The following is a 19,656-nucleotide window of genomic DNA, read 5'->3' as shown; positions in this document are numbered from 1 at the left end:
GCATTCAGTTCAGTTTATTTTTAAATAGTGCAGCTTGCAAATTGCTTGACCTGGGATGGAGCACAGATACAAAAATAACTGAAATGCAGTAAATACAAACTACAAAAATTTGGCTCTTATATAGGCCATCATAGTACCCCATTAATGGACATTTTCAATTCATTAAAGATATTCAAGTTGCTAGTATTACTTGTCTGCTTTTCTACAAATGCATCCCAGAATTCTTCATCAGCTTATACAGTACCATCTTTTGTAAACACTTTTACATAATAACTAATATCATTACAGCACAGTATGCTTGGTCATCAGAAAGTCTGGATAGGAGGAACAAAGAGATATTTACACTGTTCAATCATTATCGTGTTTCTTGCTGTTTTTGTACCTCTGAGTCTATTATCGAAAACAAGAATTTCCGTTAATTATCAAATAAGTTTGGTGGTTTTTAGCCTTCAGCTTTGTTTCTTATATTAATGTTTGTTTATGTGACTGAAGTAATTTCTGGAGTGATAACTGTGAGAATAATCTGTTTTATAAAGTAACTCAAAGTATGTGACAGGTGAATTGTGTGTTGTTTAGGATCCTTATTCCTACACTTTGGATATGAAATGACACCAATATAACTGAGGTTAAAGCAGGGAATGAATATCTTTTATCATTATTGTATTTGGCTCATGCCTGTATCCAAGATGACTTATAACATTTGGGATACAATTAGTTACATTTCTTTTTCCAGTTGGAACACAGGCAGGTGAAGTGATTTGCTCAAGGTCACGCAGTGTCAGTAGTGGGATTTGAATCTACATCCTCAGGGTTTGAGCCTTGCCTACTATGCTACACTTCCCAAAGTTGTGCTACATTTTGTTTGTCCTATTTTAGGGTACCAAAAATAACAGTACAATTCCCCTTTCAACTGTTGCTTAACACGCAGCTTAATTTACTTGAAGTTATCGATAGTGTCATTTCATATCTAAAGCATAGTAATATACACCTAAATTATCAAAACAATCTGTTGACATACTTTAGGAATTCACTGTGCATTCTAATGGGAAGGGAATGACACATTAATGGCATTTAATCTGGTGTTTTTTTTTTTGGTTCTTTAATTGCTTACTTTAATTTTTTTTGGTTTTTTTTTCCCTTTTCTTTAAATATGCAGCCTGCCTACGTTCTGCAGATTTTCCCACCCTGTGAGTTTTCTGAAAGCCACTTGTCCCGACTGGCCCCAGATTTGCTCGCCAGCATTTCAAGTATCTCACCACATCTAATGATTGTTATCGCTTCAGTCTGAGAGTGCCTGACCACCTTCTTGCTTCAAAGCTGGGTTCACCTGAGGGCGCATTCTGCCTCCACCAGCATTTAATCTTGTAGGAGGATGTGCAGAATGGACATTACACATTTGTGGATACTGCAAGTCTGTTCCTCTGATAGGTGGGGATTTTCAAGCTTGTGTGTTTCTCTGCTCACGCACAGCATCTCTCTGATGAAGAAGCATTTCTTGGATTGTAAGGTTTTTTTGTTTTTTTCCTCCCTGTTAAGGATAAGCTCTACCATTGCACTATTTGCGAAGCATGGACCTGGTACAGATGGATGTCGAAGTGTGTGTGTACACACATATGAGAGATTATGTATTTAGCGATTTATCAGGACACCTCACACACAGGATTTTACAATAAAATGGAGGCAGGACATGGGAAAACCTTGCCACCAGAAATCTGTTCACCACTACTGCTCTTTTTAATTCTTCAGTTCCTTTCCTGCCTTTTGTCCTTCTGGCCAATGAATTGGCGTCAGAAACTTAGGATGTACAGTTTACAGACCCTGAAGGGACCTTCATCATATATATATAATTTTTTTTTTCTTTTCCCTATTGTTTTACCTTCCTCTACTCTCCATTTGGAATGAGGTGTGAGGAAGAAACAGGACCTTGTAAATATTATAAATATTTAAAACATTAAAAAGAAGGGACTAAGAGGGGAAAAAAAGAAAACCCACACATGACTTTTTTTAAACTGTGCCAAAACGTCTTTTCAGAGAGAATCTTATTTTCATACTTAGACTTTGTATTTGTCATTCATCCGTAAGTGCGCTTCATTTTAACATTGCCTTTATTTTTTTCTTCCCCCATATTTCCTTCTTCAGAGTGAGTTTTTTTTTCTTTTTTCCCCCCTTTTCCTCCTCCTTGCAGTGTAAAGATGTTGTTCTGTACGTCTCGTTAATTTATGGAACTTTTTTTTTTTCCAGAGGGGAAAAAAAGAAAAAAATGTTTCTTCCTAAAACCCCAACCCCCCCCCAAAGCCCTTAGTTACCCACTGGCCATTTGTTTCCTTGTAGACTCTTGCCTAACAAGTGGGAGGGCAGCTGGAATTTGCACAGTCTGCAGTTTATTGGAAAGAACAATCATGGGACCTGCAGGCCTAGAACCACCGAAAATTCTCAGCAAACTGAGCCAGCAAGGATATACTGTTCAGAGATGGTCAACTGGTCCCCTCGTGTCTTTCTAAGTCAAATGTACATAGTAACTTTGAATTCCGTGGGTTTTTTTTTCTTGTATTACATTTTTGGTCATATAACTTGTAAAAAAGGAAAAAACCCAACAAACTTGAACTGTGTATTGGTTTTGTGGTGTAAATATTTGTAAAACTTCAGACTGATGATTCTTTCATGGTAATGTTGAAGGCACTTATAATTTTGATACACAGAATAAAAACAAAAAATACAGAAAGAAATCTTAAAACAGTGATGGGAGAGTGAACTTATTTTATTGACTAGTGAGGTCTTCACATTTTAGGTGGATTTCAATTTTGTGGACACAAACCTGTCATCATAAAGTCAGCACTGTGTGTAGCAATGCAGAAAATTGGCAGAATTGGGAAAGAAGAGTGCAAGAATAGGTTGTGTTCAAAGTGGAGCTGGAACTATACTGACGCTTTACAGGGGTGTTCATCTACATACTTGCTTAGGTGTTTTAAGCTGTGATAATGTGTTTGATTAGTCAAAAAAATAAACGGACCTCCGTAATTCTCTTACAGGGGTCTTTTTACAACTGCTTCTCAGTATTAAACATAGAAACTTTATGCACTAATATGCCAACTTATGGCTCCATTTGGCTGTATGTTGGTCACAAAGTGTACAGGTAATTGAAAATTGAGGTCTGGGATCGGTTACCAGTAGGCATACTTTAACTGCTGATACGTAGTAGCACAAACTGAAGTTAGTCTACATGCCAGGTCTTTGCAAGTCTTTTATACCAAGTTAAGAAAGCTGATGTGGGCTGAAGCCACATGTAGCAGTGCCAATCAAAACAAACTTTAAAGGGCCCTCCAAGAGTCAGAAGACATATGAAACCCTGTGAAGAAATAATGTTAACAAAAGATTTATTACTGCAACTGGTTTTGTCAACTTGTAGAACATTATCACTGTATTGTTTTCCTATGGCCCTTGACCATAAGTACGAATTGCCCTAACTTGGTTGGCCATACAGTGCATCCGGAAAGTATTCACAGCACGTCACTTTTTCCACATTTTGTTATGTTAGTCTTATTCCAAAATGGATTAAATTCATTTTTTTCCTCAGAATTCTACACACAACACCCCATAATGACAACGTGAAAAAAGTTTACTTGAGGTTTTTGCAAATTTATTAAAAATAAAAAAACTGAGAAAGCACATGTACATAAGTATTCACAGCCTTTGCCATGAAGCTCAAAATTGAGCTCAGGTGCATCCTGTTTCCCCTGATCATCCTTGAGATGTTTCTGCAGCTTAATTGGAGTCCACCTGTGGTAAATTCAGTTGACTGGACATGATTTGGAAAGGCACACACCTGTCTATATAATGTCCCACAGTTGACAGTTCATGTCAGAGCACAAACCAAGCATGAAGTCAAAGGAATTGTCTGTAGACCTCCGAGACAGGATTGTCTCGAGGCACAAATCTGGGGAAGGTTACAGAAAACTTTCTGCTGCTTTGAAGGTCCCAATGAGCACAGTGGCCTCCATCATCCGTAAGTGGAAGAAGTTCGAAACCACCAGGACTCTTCCTAGAGCTGGCCGGCCATCTAAACTGAGCAATCGAGGGAGAAGGGCCTTAGTCAGGGAGGTGACAAAGAACCCAATGGTGTCTCTGTCAGAGGTCCACTGTGGAGAGAGGAGAGCCTTCCAGAAGGACAACCATCTCTGCAGCAATCAGGCCTGTATGGTAGAGTGGCCAGACGTAAGCCACTCCTTAGTAAAAGGCACATGGCAGCCCGCCTGGATTTTGCCAAAATGCACCTGAAGGACTCTCAGACCATGAGAAAGAAAATTCTCTGGTTTGATGAGACAAAGATTGAACTCTTTGGTGTGAATGCCAGGCGTCACGTTTGGAGGAAACCAGGCACCGCTCATCACCAGGCCAATACCATCCCTACAGTGAAGCATGGTGGTGGCAGCATCAAGCTGTGGGGATGTTTTTCAGCGGCAGGGACTGGGAGACTAGTCAGGATAAAGGGAAAGATGACTGCAGCAATGTACAGACACATCCTGGATGAAAACCTGCTCCAGAGCGCTCTTGACCTCAGACTGGGGCGATGGTTCATCTTTCAGCAGGACAACGACCCTAAGCACACAGCCAAGATATCAAAGGAGTGGCTTCAGGACAACTCTGTGAATGTCCTTGAGTGGCCCAGCCAGAGCCCAGACTTGAATCCGATTGAACACCTCTGGAGAGATCTTAAAATGGCTGTGCACCGACGCTTCCCAACCAACCTGATGGAGCTTGAGAGGTGCTGCAAAGAGGAATGGGCAAAACTGGCCAAGTATAGGTGTGCCAAGCTTGTGGCATCATATTCAACAAGACTTGAGGCTGTAATTGCTGCCAAAGGTGCATCGACAAAGTATTGAGCAAAGGCTGTGAATACTTATGTACATGGGATTTCTCAGTTTTTTTATTTTTAATAAATTTGCAAATACATCAAGTAAACTTTTTTCACGTTGTCATTATGGGGTGTTGTGTGTAGAATTCTGAGGAAAAAAAATGAATTCATTTTGGAATAAGGCTGTAACATAACAAAATGTGGAAAAAGTGATGCGCTGTGAATACTTTCCGGATGCACTGTATATTGGCCCATGACTATACTTTTAATTTTAAAAAAAGTGCATTTTGGGTTTTGGTTGTTTCTCCATTATTTAATACCATGCTGTTTTTAATACTTTTTAAAGCGAATTAATTCAGAGGTGGTTTTGGGTTGTTTGATGTATTCAAATACTGAGTATTAATCTGCTGATGTATACAGAGTACATTTTGGTGCTTTTTCCTTTTAAACTGCTGTTGCTTTGTAATAGTACCTGTCCTCTTAAGCACCAGCACATTGTATGACTTATCCAGTGATTTTATGATGTAGCCTTCATTTTTCATATTCTTACCAAAGGTGGTGTACACCATTGACTGGTAGTTCTGCAGTTGCGACATCCACAGTGATGGAGTCATAAATGGCGTTGTGTGAACAGCTATGACAAAATCATACTAGTCACAGTGATGACTCCTGTGTGTGCCAGAGTTTACACTCAGCTAGTGCTTAGTTGGAAGTGTAATGTGTACAGTGCTCACAAACTGAGGTGAGCCCATTTCTAAATCAATAATATACAGCGGCATGCAAAAGTTTGGGCTTAAAATGGCTTACTGTGAATCATTAAGAGAGCAGAAGATGAGCTGATCACCAAAAGGCATAAAGTTAAAGATGACACATTTCAGTATTTTATACACGATTAATGCATTTTTTTGTTTTGTACAATTTTAAATTGAAATAAGGAAGGGTGCGCCATGCAAAAGTATGGGCAACCCCAAGATATTTGAGGTCTCAGAGCTTCATTACCTTGTTAGGACTGTAGCTTGTTCAGTCATCGTTAGGAAACACCAGGTGATGCAGATGTCAAAGTTGTATGAATTCTGACAGCCATGGGCCCCACTAAGTACCTGTCTAGCATTCTGAAAACTGAGAGTTGATGCTCACAAAGCAGGAGAAGGCTACCATGAAGACAGCAAAGTGTTTCCAGGTAGCTGTTTCCTTAGTTATTAATATTATTAGAACTTTCATGGTAGAGTCCACAGAAGAATGTCTTTCCTGCATCCTAGCTACAACATTCAGTGCCTGAAGTTTGCAAATGAACATCTAAACAAGCCTGATGCATTTTGGAAACAAGTCCTGTGGACAGATGAAGTCAAAATAAAACTTTTTAGCCACAATATGCATGAGTATGTTTGGGAAAAAAATGGGTGCCAAATTCCAGGAAAAGAACACGTCTCCAACTACTGTATTAAGCATCGGTGGGTGAATCGATCAGGGCTTTGGACTTACGTTGCAGCAAGTGGCACAGGGAACATGTCGTTTGGTAGAGGGAAGAATGGATTCAAATAAATGCCAGCACAATCTGGAAGCAAACATCATACCATGTTTGTTGTTTTTTTTTTTTTTTTTTAAGAGAGGATGTGGTCCTACAACAAGATAATGATCCAAAACACACCCCAGAATATACAATGGAGTACCTCAACCTAAACATCATTGAAGATCTGTGGGTGGATCTCAAAAGAGCAATGCATGCAAGATGGCCCAAGAATCTTGCAGAATTAGAAGCCTTATTGCAAGGATGAAATGGCAAAAATACCCCAAGTAAGAACTGAAAGATTCCCAGCTAGCTACAAAAAGTGTTTACAAGCTACAGTATGAAACTTGCCAAAGGGGGTCTTACTAAGTGCCCAAACTTGTGCTTCAGGCCCCTTTTTTTGGTATCTGTAAATGGTAGAAATCAAAATGTAATCTTACTTAAAATATACTGTATGTAATCTTTAACTTTATGCCTATTGGTGATCAGTTCATCTTATGCTCACTTAACTATTCAAAGTAACAGTCATGTTAAGCAAAGGTCTCCAAACTTTTGCATGCCACTGTGTATATGATATATGGTGGATATATGTGTGTTTGTGTGTGTGTATATCTGTCATGCAGGTACTCAAACTGCTGGGATGGGCTTGGTCTTGGATCAACAGCTTATGCAAATTGCAGAGGCCCATGACGTAATGGAGAACACCTTTATATGAAGAGGAGCAACGTAGTCTGCTGAGCGTCACCGCGTGGAATGCAGAAAACAAGATGAACAAAAATGGAAAAATGCATGCGATTTGAGGTGTGTGTGTAACAACTTGGTCTCGGTGAAAAGCTTATCACCTAATATGTCGTAAAATTCAGAACATTTCAGGTAGTAGCAACCTCCGCAAACTGACCTACACTTGTGGATTTATTAAGGCAAAGTCTGAATGACTTACAGTGTTATGGTGGAAAGAACATGATTACCAGGAGCATTTGTTGAACCTCACGCAAATCACAGCAGCTGTTAATATGCCAGTGCCGAAGGACATCATCATCATAATAAGTGCAGCGCAAGTTCAACATATACTGAAAAAGGCATGCGATTGGTGGTCCCCCAGTAACTACTGAGCTAGAACCTTGATCTTGGTCTTAATTGAACACTTATCACCTAATACATTCAAGAATTCAGAATATTTCAGGTAGCAGAAAACTGACATATACTTGTGGGTGTATTATGGCAAAATGACATGGCAGAAAGATAAAGGACCAGAGACATCTGCCAAGCATTAAGCAAATCACAGCAGACGATGACGGGCCAAGGAACACCATAGTAGGAGGAAGAGGCAGAAGAGCAGTGACCTCTGCTAAACATCAGTTACAGGATACGGATTGCAAGAATTTCAAAGATGGAGAAATGCATATAAATGGAGGTCTGCATGTTTCACTAGACTTCTTTAAAGAGAGATGAGTAATGGTGGCTTCAAGAGACAAAGCTAGTTCTACACCTCACAAACGGAGAAGAGTCTCGAACTTTGGAGCAAGCAAAATGTGTATTGGATATCAGAGTAGATAAAGAGAGAAGCCGCTCCGCAAAGAAGAAGCACACATGGAAATGTTAAACTCTGCTGAGTAAGTTGTGTAATCCATCATCCCCAGTGATATCTGTTTGTGCAATTTGACATCTTCAAGGCAGAAATTCCAGCAACTGCAGTCATTGAGTGTGGTCTGCTCTCCAAATGAAAGTTGTGTTGTGTGACATCCGCCTTAGGCCTAACGTATCAGACTAATTGACCCATGGCTTTTATATGTGTAATACATGTGAAGGCCCATCTCTGTATGTATAAAAATTATAAGTGTAATGCAGTAAAATATTGGGTTTTAGGCTACAGTTTCAAGGTTCTGATTAGTTAACTCTAAAGATGGTTAAGTTTAATCAAATCACAAATAATGAGTCATTATACAGATATGAAGATCATACTATTGACCTTAATTAATAAGCAGAACTAACTTAAAGATTTGTGTAACCTGCATTAATTGATCCATAATTTTCTTGTGCAAAGTTGGTGTGTAAAGTAGACCATAATTTGCAGATATCTGATCCAAAACACAGAAACGGAATAAAGGGATTGACAAATTGTGAATGCATATAGTAGTCTGCCCAGCTTTTAATATACGGAATGGAAAGTTACCTTCCACGTTCTACTCTTACATTTATTTGTCAAGTTTTGTTGTACACAAGAGCATTGCAGACTTCTACAGAGTGCAACAGACACATGCAGATTACAAAATCCTTTACAGTAACTCAGTTAAGGGTTTACATGGTCACATAATCGGGTTATTCACAGAGAAATGTACCTGTGTTAATCAGGTTTCTCAGAGGCCTGTAACCTGATTGTTGTAATTGTAATAAGGGTTCACATGGCGTGTTTAGACATTGGGTTTCTGTGAATAATTGGGTTATTGATGCACATGTAAGCACACTGGGTGTCATACACCTTTAGTTGACCACAGACGGGGATCTACTGTACATATAGAGCTGCATTAGCATTTATCACACTTGGACCATTAAACAGGTCCTCATGTTAGTAAAGATGAATTTTAAACGTTTAAGAGCAGATTCACACTCTGCAATTTTTGGGCTAATAGAAAAAAATTTGGATGTGAGCATCAGTAGGGTTTGCGCCCTCAGAACCAAGTTACCTGAGCTATTCTATAACATTTCAGTAATTATTTACTGCTCTGATGCTGATCTTTCTGACCCTAAAATAGGTAATTACAATGAGAAGAATTTTATAATTAGTTTCAGAATTACTGTATTTGTCGGTTCCTCTAGTGTGCCTCTTTCTCTTGCATGATTTGGTTCATAACAGGCTTTGAGTTTCGAGGCTTTCAAGTTTGGTATTTTCCGTCTAGCTGTTTTAGATCTAGACAGTCCTTAAGGAAACTGTGACACATACACACCCACCCATCATTGAGATATCGATGTTTTCAGTATCGGGGGACCCTAAAATGTCGAGATCTGTCGAAAACCAGAGATTGAAATTTTTTGACGAATCTAAAGCTTTCGCTTCTCCCTCATAGATGATAGGTTATGGTGGTGGAGGGTGCAAAGCAATAAAACCTGTCTTTCTGGTAAACTGGAGGTTGTGAAGATGCTCCTCACTGTTAGGAATTCCATTAAAAAAAATAAGATGCTCACCACTAACAGATACGCACTCTGGGCTCCTCTTATACCTTTTCCATGACTGCATAAGGTAAGATCTGTTTGGAGTACAGTGGACCCTTGACTTACGAACTCAATTTGTTCGCGAGGGCTGGTTGTAACTCAAGTTGGTTCTAAGTCAAGACTATTTTTCCCATAAGAAATAATGGAAATACCCATAATGTGTTCTGAACCTCCCACAGCAACACTTAACCTTTTCATAATAAAAAAGGGTTGTATAATGTGCATAATTTACCAAAACACCAATAATTTTTCTAATGTACTAACCAAAACATTATGAAAAAGTGCCTAGCCTACCAGAAACAACAATTTCATACTGTGCTCACCATTTAATTTGGCATCTTTGGGTTGCAGGAAGGGAGGAGGAGGAGAATGAAATGGAAGGTGGTTATTGTTTGGAAGGAGCCTCCTTATACAAATCTTTTCTTTGTAAAATTGTCGAGATGGTGGATTTCGACATGCTGTACATATTAGCGAGATCGGTCACACGAACGTCACTCTCATATTTCCGCACAATTTCCTTCTTTGTTTCGATTGTGATCGCTTTCTTTACCTTTGTTACCTTCTCTTCCTTCCTTAGCAATTATCGAAATAAATTATACAAATCACTGCACTGACCGAAATGACGTCCACAAACACATGTATCTGGGCTCTGACTGAAGCTTATGAACGCTCTTGACTGTTTGTTTACAATCACACAAGCAGATACACGTGACTGCATTCGGGTCGTAACGCAAGGCGTTGGTCGTAATTCAAAACAAAAATTTTGGTCGTAAACCAAGTTGTTCGCATGTCAGGCCGGTCATATATCAAGGGTTGACTGTATAACCCTCTGATTTTCAAAATGTTAAATCTCCATTTCCTAAGGGTATAAGCCCTTGAAAATTTGTGACCGGACCATTGTTGGAACATTTAAGCCATCGCCTGTGATGAATAAGCTGTTGAATATTTTAGGTCATTCAAACTTTGTCAGTTGAAAATCATTACATCATTGTACATTTTTCTTTTTAAATTGAACATTTCATGAAGTCACTCTGCACTTGTGTTGGGTTGGTACTGAAATTTTGACTTCGGTATCGGCACCTAAATGGTTCCGAAGCAAATAATGAGTAACTCCAAACCCCGTCCATCTTACTCCAGTGCTCCCTGGTGTGCTGCACAATTGCTTGCCAACCTGGTGCTCCATGTCATTGTACCGCCATACATACTGCTTGATAGCCATGAAGGCGCTAAGGGTGAGAGAGAGGGTCCTCCATGAAGTTCAGGTCACCTCAAAGTGTGTACAGTAGTTATATTTTGTGAGGTCTACAAAATTCATGATTTTCCACAACTGCAATAGCAATTGTTGAAGGAATTGGAGAGGGATTGAGAGGAAAGCTGACATTTACTTCTGGTACTGAAAATCCTGAAACGCTGGTTCCTTACCATTTTAAAAATGTGTTGTTTTTGGTACTTTTCCAGTACTGGTGTCCCATGTAAACCCTATTTAGCACTGCATCAGCATTTGTTAGATCTTGCAGGCTGACTAGTATCATAACAGTTTAATGTTACTGTGCTTTCTCATCTTTTCAATCCTAAAGTTAGTTTGGCCTGAAAATAAAGAACCGCTTTTATTTGTGCTTTCTTGGTACACTGTAGTACAGCAGTCCTCGCTGCTTTGCAGAATATCCTTTCTATTTAATCTGCTGAAGAAGTTATTTCAGTAATTGAAAAGTGTATTTTTTGTCATAAATCTACTTGTAATTATGATTCCTGTCAATTGTAACTGTTTGCCTTGTCCTCTCATTATTTTTTTTTGTAATCTGTAACAAATTATGCATTAGTTATTACCTGATGTATATGGTGGTAATCAACGAGAGGATGCAATTAACATTTGCCATTCTTGCCCTCACTGCCCCATTTGCTTGACAGCTAACATTCTTGTTTCTCTTGTTTGCTTTACAGACTTGCTGCACAGTTCTGCTATATTGCCCCCTAGTGGTAAGACTGGCTAATATTTGACAACATCTGTGCAGGTCACAAGGGCTGTCTAGCAAAAATGACTTCAGTAGTGCTGATTTGTCCAAAATGGTGAATTTTAAGGAGAAGCTGGTTATGTGCGTTCTGGAATCATGAATGGAAGGGCTGAATATGACACAATGGGTCATCAGAGCGTAAGGAGGACATACATAAATGTTTACTGTGTATCTTGTCATCATGTACACTACCTGTTAAAAGTTTTAGAACACCTTAGTTTTTCTTCAAAATTAATCAGATGAAATGCAATGAATGACCTAAAATGGTGAATGGGTGAGCAATACACTGCCAGAAGTTTAAATTTAAAGTTTAGGTTAGCAAAAACTAGAAAAAGGACATTTCTGAATGGGCCTTCTGCTGAGAATAACTAAAAGATCAGGTCTTCTGCAAAAATTAAAAAAAAAAAAAAATGAAGCCTTGCAATTTGAAGCAAACAATTTGTACAGGTGTCCCAACTTTTGTCGATATAAATGTAATGAATTATTATTATTATTATTATTATTATTACTTAAATACTCAGTTTGTCTTAAAGCAGAGTTGGAGCAGACTACACCCTCTGAAGTACGACTTGGACAATATTTCAGTGATAATGGCAAGAAAACAGCAATTAACAAATGAAATGAGAGAGAGCATTATTACCCTTAGAAGTGTAGGCCTTTCATTTAAAGAAATTACAAAACAAATCAGTGTCGGTGAGTCCAGTGGTGTCCTACACAATCCAAAGGCACTTAGAAACTGGAAGAAACTCTGATAGGACGAGATCTGGCCGAGCCAAAGTCACAAGCCAATCAGATGACAACCAGCCTGTGTGATCACAGGCGCCTCGCTCTCATCACAACAGCTTCAAGCACAGCTTACCAGTGCATATCAACAAAGGCAAATGTCAGTGTCCACTGTGAAGAGGAGACTGGGTGCTGCAGGTTTGACAGGGCGAGTGGCAGGAAGAAAGCCATTACTTAAAGGATAAAATAGGACCTTGAAATACCTGTGACTACTGCAGACTGAAAGAAAGTCTTATGAATCTAAACTTGAAATCTTCAGTTCATCACTCCAGGTGTGTGTTTGCTGTCGAGTTGGTGAATGGATGGTCCTTCAGTGTGTGACACCAACTGTCAACCATGGAGGAGGAAGTGTGATGATCTCGGGTTCTCGAGTTGGTGACTGGCATTCTGAATCAAAAGGGTTACCACAGTTTGGCTGTTATATCAGCAAAAGGTGCAGGCTACTTAAAATTAAATTAATTCAGTAAAATATTGTACACTTAATGATTCCTTATTTTTATTTTTTTTAATTTGCCATTCTTTATTTGTTCTATGCTTTGATTTCATGAAACATTAAGACAATAAACTGTGTGCATTTCCATAAAAACTAAATAAAACTAAATTAAAAGTTTTAAGCTGGTAGTGTAGGCCACCCAGTTAAGAAAATATTACACTCGTAACGCACACACACTCCAGAGCAGAGGTCCTCAACTCCAGTCCTGGAAGACTACCATGGCTGCAGGTGTTCATTCTAACCCTTTTTTGTTATAAATGCCCTGTTTGTGCTGCTAATTAACTTCTTAATTAATTTTAATTGACTTCTAAGATTTGTTCTGAATTTCTTCATTGTTCCTCTGATTTGCTTAATTTCTTTCCTTAAATTGCACCCAGACAGAAATGAAATGTGAAGTGAGTGAGCCAACAGAAGACCAACTAAGTCAGGGCTTCAAATTCCAACCAATTTCATTCCAACCTGCTGCTTAATTAGGCGCCGATTCTTGTCGTTAATTAAACTCGTTTTTTTTTAATTCTGTGGCCTGTTGCTGCTCTCATTGTGCATTAGCAGACATTTCTGAAATTGTTGATTTCCTCTTTTCTAAGAGCACACTAGTAAAATGTTTTGGGGACCTGAGCAGATCAGCATTCCTGAGACAGTCATCTTTCTTTATTTTCAGATATTGTATGATGGTCACCAGTTGTTTTGGCTCATTTTGTATCTCATTATTGTTTGACTGCTAATTAAGGAAAAAGGAACAGTTAAGGGGTCTGAGTCTTCAAGAGCAATTCAATTAAAATGAATTCAAAAGAAGTTAATTTGGAGCACAAACAAGTCACCGATTAAGAAAAGGGTTAGAATGAAAACCTGCAGCTATGGTGGTCCTCCAGGGCCGGAGTCAGCAACCCCTGGTCCAGAGCAGCTCTTCTTCGAGTGGCAGAGTCTCTCACAATCTGTAGTGAAACTGTTAGGTATGTGACCCTCACCAAACCCTGCCACGTACTTTTACTAGGAGAATATCGACATGCTTGCCAAATGGGCTGCCACAAGTAGAATTGCATTTTGAGTTGCTGACAGCATGGAGGCTTTAGGCGACACGTATGAAGTAATCAGTCTGTTGCGCTATAAGCAGCAGCCTTTAAAAGTGACACCCGAGTTAACCCTTTAAGCTTAGCCTCTTCAGTGGATGTTTTTGGCTACTTTGATGTCACTTGCTATTACTTCATCATCCTTCACTCAAAACGCATGTTCTACTCCTCAGAACAGAAGTCAGACATTTTTCTTTCATATTTTTTACAGCAAGTTACTGTATGTTGTAACTCTGTTACTGCAGTATAAGTTACAAAAGTCCAGTAACGTTTTTACTAAAAATGCAATTTGAATGTTATGCTTATTTCATTAAGTGTTAGGAAAAAGCTCCAAAAAAACTAAATGTGTCCGGGATAACCAGAAATTATGAAATATCTACAAGTAATATGCCAGGTTTTACAATTTGGATGCAGAACAAAAAAAACAATTCTTTTTCTTCACCTATATGGTTTTCAAATAATTAATGCATAGCATGCATCATCCATTGTTGACGACCCCTGGCCTGTGTATCAATTTGAAGGGCAGACCTCTCTCTGTCAGAATGTCAATTTAATAAATTGTTCTGTGTGCCCAAATTACCACACCAATAATTACCAGATTCAAAAACATCTGTATAAAAAGAAAATGTCTGAAACATAAAAAGTGGAAGTTGGCATCATTTGAAAGTTGAAACCCCACTCTCATTTAGCAGATAGCAGTCTGTCCATCAAACTGTACAAAACTGCATCTGGATAATCGAGAAAGCTGGGGGCGGCTTACTTTGAGGGAAGAAACACAAATATTGTAACATGCGATTGTGGTAATCAATATGACGTTTTAACGGTAAAATACAGCACTTTAATTTTAGCAATGAACAAATTATTTATTTATTTGCATTATCTTTCAGTCCTACCGGTGGGTCAAAAACAACGGGGCTGAGATTATCATACTTGGATTGGATCTTTAGTTTTTGTCGGTTAGGAAAACGTTGAATGGACCAAAGATTTGAAACATCTTGCAGTCTGTCGGGTTTTGATGCATCCGTAGTTTGGGTGTCTGCAATTAAAAACATGGTGGTCCTGAGTGTCCAGACTACCGATTTGTCCACTCCTGAACTACTTTGATGTATATTTCTATCTATTTGTACATCTTTATGTCATTATAGAAACTGATGTGATTACATTTCAGCACCGTTATACAGGGCGAGTCAAAATTATGCTAACACAAATGGTACTGCTATTTATTTCCTTGTATACAATTTTTGTGGACAGTTTACGTGCCACATATGGTCCATGTGCTGAATATGATGGCAAACAGGTTGAGACATTCCTGTAAATCCTCTTGCACATATAAAGTATGCTTTGCAAATAAATTGTTTCTGCCATTCAAATGTTAACATAATTTTGACTCACCCTGTATTTACTGATGATCAAATAAAAAAGTGCTAAGATTTTATTATACAGAATGTTAACGGCTGAAACTTGTGTGATAAAGATAGTTGACTCTAAGTATTTTGTTTTTGCAGAGGCACAAGTCCAGATGATTTCTGTGCACCCCGTAGATTACAACAAGCACCAGCGGCGGCAGCAGGTTAGTAAATAACTTTGGAAATTCTGTTGGCTGTCAAAAATCTTCTTCCTGAGGGGACCGACCGACGCTTCACCTTGGAAAGGAAAGTATGGAGGGTGCAAATTACAGACAACTCTAAAAGTAGAAGTGTCAGGTCTGACTTTGTGACGGATAAGAGTGCCCACATGCTGACAACTCTCTGTTAGCCAGGGGGGCTCACTGACTGGAGTGTGTTTCAGTTTATTTCATTTGAAGTGTCACCATTGGGGTAGGCAGCGTCGGTCCAGGAGGGTCGCGGTGGCTGCAGGTTTTTGTTCTGTCCCAGTTTCTTAATGAGAAGTCAATTATTGCTGATGAAGAAGCACTTATTACTCAAGTAACATTTTTCTGCTTCATTTTTGCGGTCTTGCTTGTTAAGGTTCCCCACCCTTAATTACTTATTTCAGTCTTAATCGGATGCATTTAGTGTTTTTTAATGACCGCTTATCAGCAATAAGCTGCACATGACAAAGGAGCCAGCAGTTCTCCACTTGTTTCCATTCACACCTGTGTGGATTCATCAGGCACTATCTGCTTTAATAAAATACTTAAGAGAAAAATGTGATGATAGACTGAAAATGATCTCTCTATTATAAAAAAAAAAATCTTGGAAAGTTGGAAGGAGACAAGACGTGATTTTCTCAGAGAAACACTTTCACGTCCTGCGAGATGAGTCTTTGTGCCAATAGATTTAACCACACTGGAGCCGGAAATAAAAGACAAAGAGTAGATGACAAAGTAGAACATTGTGAAGAATTGAAAAACGTTGCGATGCACATGCAGAGCAGGTTAGAGATAATGGAAGTACTAAAATTTGAAAGTCTCAAAAAAAAAATGATCGTAAAGATGGCATTAGCGCAAAGAAATGTAAATTATTACTCGGTGAAATAACAGAACAGCAAAAAGAGATCGAATATATTGTTCGGATTTAAACTTTACTTTTTTTTAATAGGGACTTGTAGATCGTCTAATTCATGTTGCCATCAGGGGAAAAAAGTAGTGTTTCTTCCCAATGAAAAGGCGTATCCACGAGAATTAAAATTCTAAAAACGTTGGCGTGATACATATGCAGAGCAAGTTAGACATAATGGAAGTACGAGAATTTGAAGGTCTCAAAAAAAGGACAGTAAAGATCGCATTAGTCACAAACAAACGGAAAGTATTACTCAGTGAAATAACAGAACAGCGAAAAGAGATCGAATATTTTGTTTGGATTTAAACTTTACATCAGAGACTTGTAAATCATCTAATTCGTGTTGCCATCAGGGAAAAAAAAAAGTAGTGTTTCTTCTCAATGAAGAGGCATATCCATGAGAATTAAAAGATTTGGTGTTTGGTGAAAGTGAAATCCCGCAAGAGAACATTTCAAGCACGCACACGATTCAGTTATTTCTCATTTGTGTGAATGCGATTGTCAGACTTTGTGTAGAGAGAAAGAAACGATATTCTCTCACGGGCAGTTATACGTTGCGTTGTCACGATTCAAAATTCAATGCGATATTGATGAAAAGGGTAAAAGTGAAAAGAGATCAAATATATGGACATAGGTTGATAGGACAGAAGTGCACTGCGTGAGATGCAGATCACGAGGCACGGCGGCAGCAGCAGTTGATCGAGCAAAGAGGAGGTAAAAAAAAAACCAAAAACTATTTGTTTCCCATTGTATCACCAGTTAAGAGGGGGTGTCGGAGGGGCGACTGCATCTCCTTGGGGTGCGTTCAGCCCCCCTCTTCACGACACAAAGTGGCTGGCGTGTAGCGCAGGCCATGGGGGTCAAGGGGGTGGGCGAGCGAAGCAAACAGGGGGTCCATTTAAAGTTCCAAATCATATGTTTTGTATCCTTGGAAAGGAAAAAATCTATGATACAAGAAATTAACATTGCAGACTAACAAGCCATAAGATTAAATAAGGTCTGATGTTGTCAACCATTGGTTTCTAATTAAGTAACTGGGTTGGAATGAAAACCTGCAGCCACTGCGGCCCTCCAGTACCGACGTTGCGTGATACACTTGTGAGATAGCGGGTGTGTGGCATAAATAAATAGAGAATTCTCTTACGTTTTTGGGTGGGGCGTTCGTTGGTAACAAGGAATGGAGGATGGTGGGCAGTCCCTCATCCACGTACGCATGTGTAACTATGATTGCCACACCGGCATCCCACAGGGGTTTTCAGAGAGAATTGAGGCGTGAGCGAGAAGAAACAAGAGACAAAGTGAGCACACCATTGGGTGCCTGAGCCAAGCCAGTTTCAGAAAGAGGAGGCACAGCGGTCACCTGCCACGCAGGAGAAGGAACGATTGGCGTTACAGGGGTAGATCATTACCAGGTCCACCATGATGGCTCAACTTCAGTTTATTCTAAAACTGACTTTACAGCTTTTCGTTTATATACCACGATGGCGGTGGAGTCCTCCTTTGAGGATCCCTAAGATGGCCACAAAGCGTGAAGGTAGACTGGAGGTCGCTCAGCTCTGAGTATTTTGGCAGATTCTGATGGGGGTCGGAAGGGATGACCACAGATGCTGGTGTTTCTGCCGGTTGTGGAAGACGGGAAAGAGGAATTTGCGCTGGGCTCAGATACACAAGATAAAGAAATGCAAGGACCCGCTGACTCTGCTGTTTTTTTTACACTTTTATCTTGGGACAATTTGAATATCAACTCACGTTTGTTTATGGATTATTTATTTATTTACAGAACAACTTTCGCACTGCACGTCGGACACTTTACTGTTTGATTTTTAATCAAAGCACTTCAGCACTTTACACCGAGCCCTTGCTGACTGTGTGTGTACGTTATCGGTGGTTCCGGGTTCAAGAGGCCCCTGGAAGCAACCGGGGATCGTGGAACAGACCCAGACCGCCACACCACTCACAAGTTTTTTGCTGAAGTGAGACACATTTTAATTTTTTACTGTCTTTTATTTTTCACTTGTGTTAGGAGAGCCTCAGACATTCTGAATGTTAAGAATGAAAATGGATAAGCATAAATAAGAATCGGCAGAAATGGCACCTTTGCTCTGGTCCAACCAGGTCATTCATCATCAAATTACTGCGTCCTCCATCTGTGTTACATTGTGTTAGAATGAAACGGGGCGTCTATCGCACTCGGACATTTACACCTGTGTGTTCACCCATTAAGAAAATAAGGGGAAAAAAAAATTCTTAGTTCAACTCTACCCTGTTAATTGTTACGTTTTTCTGTGGAATTGGGCCTAATGGGAGTTCTGGTAGTGACCCAATAAATATGGACACAGAACCTGTTGAATTACATGATTAACCGCCTTGGCATTAACCCTTTGTAAATATGGTTAATCTTGAGTAGGGTTAACCTTAATCAGATATGGAGTGTAAACCTGAATAACACACAGGACTATATTCTGCTGCCCTCTTGTGGTGAAGTAACATAATACTGGAAAAGAAAATCCTGAATTGTTGTATGTGTTCTGCCCCGCTATGGTAATTCATCAATATTCACGAGTTGGATGGAGCCTTCAACTAAAATATACACACAATGGCATAGGAACAAAAAGCTGTCAAGCCAGTTTTAGAACAAACTGAAGCAGAACCATTAGTTGAATTGAGCGATAGTGATGAAAATGTGAATTGGTCATCAAACGTTGACACGGATAATGAAACTGACGCATACTGCACTGTACAACCAAAAAGCTGTGATATGCATGACAAAAAAGGCAATATCTTCTTTTTTTGGCTGTTCCCATTTAGGGGTCTCCACAACAGATCATCCATCTCCGTCTAACCCTGTCTTTTACATCATTTTCTGCCTCACCGACTGCGTTCATCTCCTCCCTCACCAAATCCATAAACTTCCTCGTTGGCCTTTCTCTTTTCCTCTTACCTGGCAGTGTTTTGTTTTGATGTGTGCAGCAGGCTGCTGCAGATGTTCTTACCAGTCCATAGTAGCCAGTGTAGTGTTCTATGCTTTGGTCTCCTGGGGAAGCAACCTGAACACAAAATAAGTACAACACCTGCATAAACTTATCAGGAAAGCCTCCTACATAACTGGGCCAACCCTGGACACACTGGAGGCTGTTTTGGAAAAGAGGACGATGGCACAACTGAATGTCTTCATGAAAAATCCCCCCCATCCCCTCTAGGCGGCGCTGTCTTGGAGCACTTTTAGCC

The 19,656-nt window shown here is 39.5% G+C and overlaps 1 protein-coding gene across 2 annotated transcripts in view; it reads left to right on the top strand.

The window, feature by feature from the left end:
* The window catches only part of spen (spen family transcriptional repressor), a 73,457-nt gene extending 70,723 nt beyond the window's left edge, over positions 1–2,734 (top strand). For both annotated transcript variants that reach the window (XM_051930860.1, XM_028807922.2), the window contains exon 15: positions 1,157–2,734. In XM_051930860.1, the coding sequence (XP_051786820.1) occupies positions 1,157–1,288 (132 nt within the window). In that variant the 3' untranslated portion in view covers positions 1,289–2,734. The remainder of the gene's footprint in view (positions 1–1,156) is intronic.
* Positions 2,735–19,656: the final 16,922 nt, after the last annotated feature.

The sequence above is a fragment of the Erpetoichthys calabaricus genome, chromosome 8 (genome assembly GCF_900747795.2).
Source record: "Erpetoichthys calabaricus chromosome 8, fErpCal1.3, whole genome shotgun sequence".
Lineage (NCBI taxonomy): Eukaryota > Metazoa > Chordata > Cladistia > Polypteriformes > Polypteridae > Erpetoichthys > Erpetoichthys calabaricus.
Note: the sequence above shows the minus strand (reverse complement) of the source record. Positions and strands in the feature narration are given on the sequence as shown.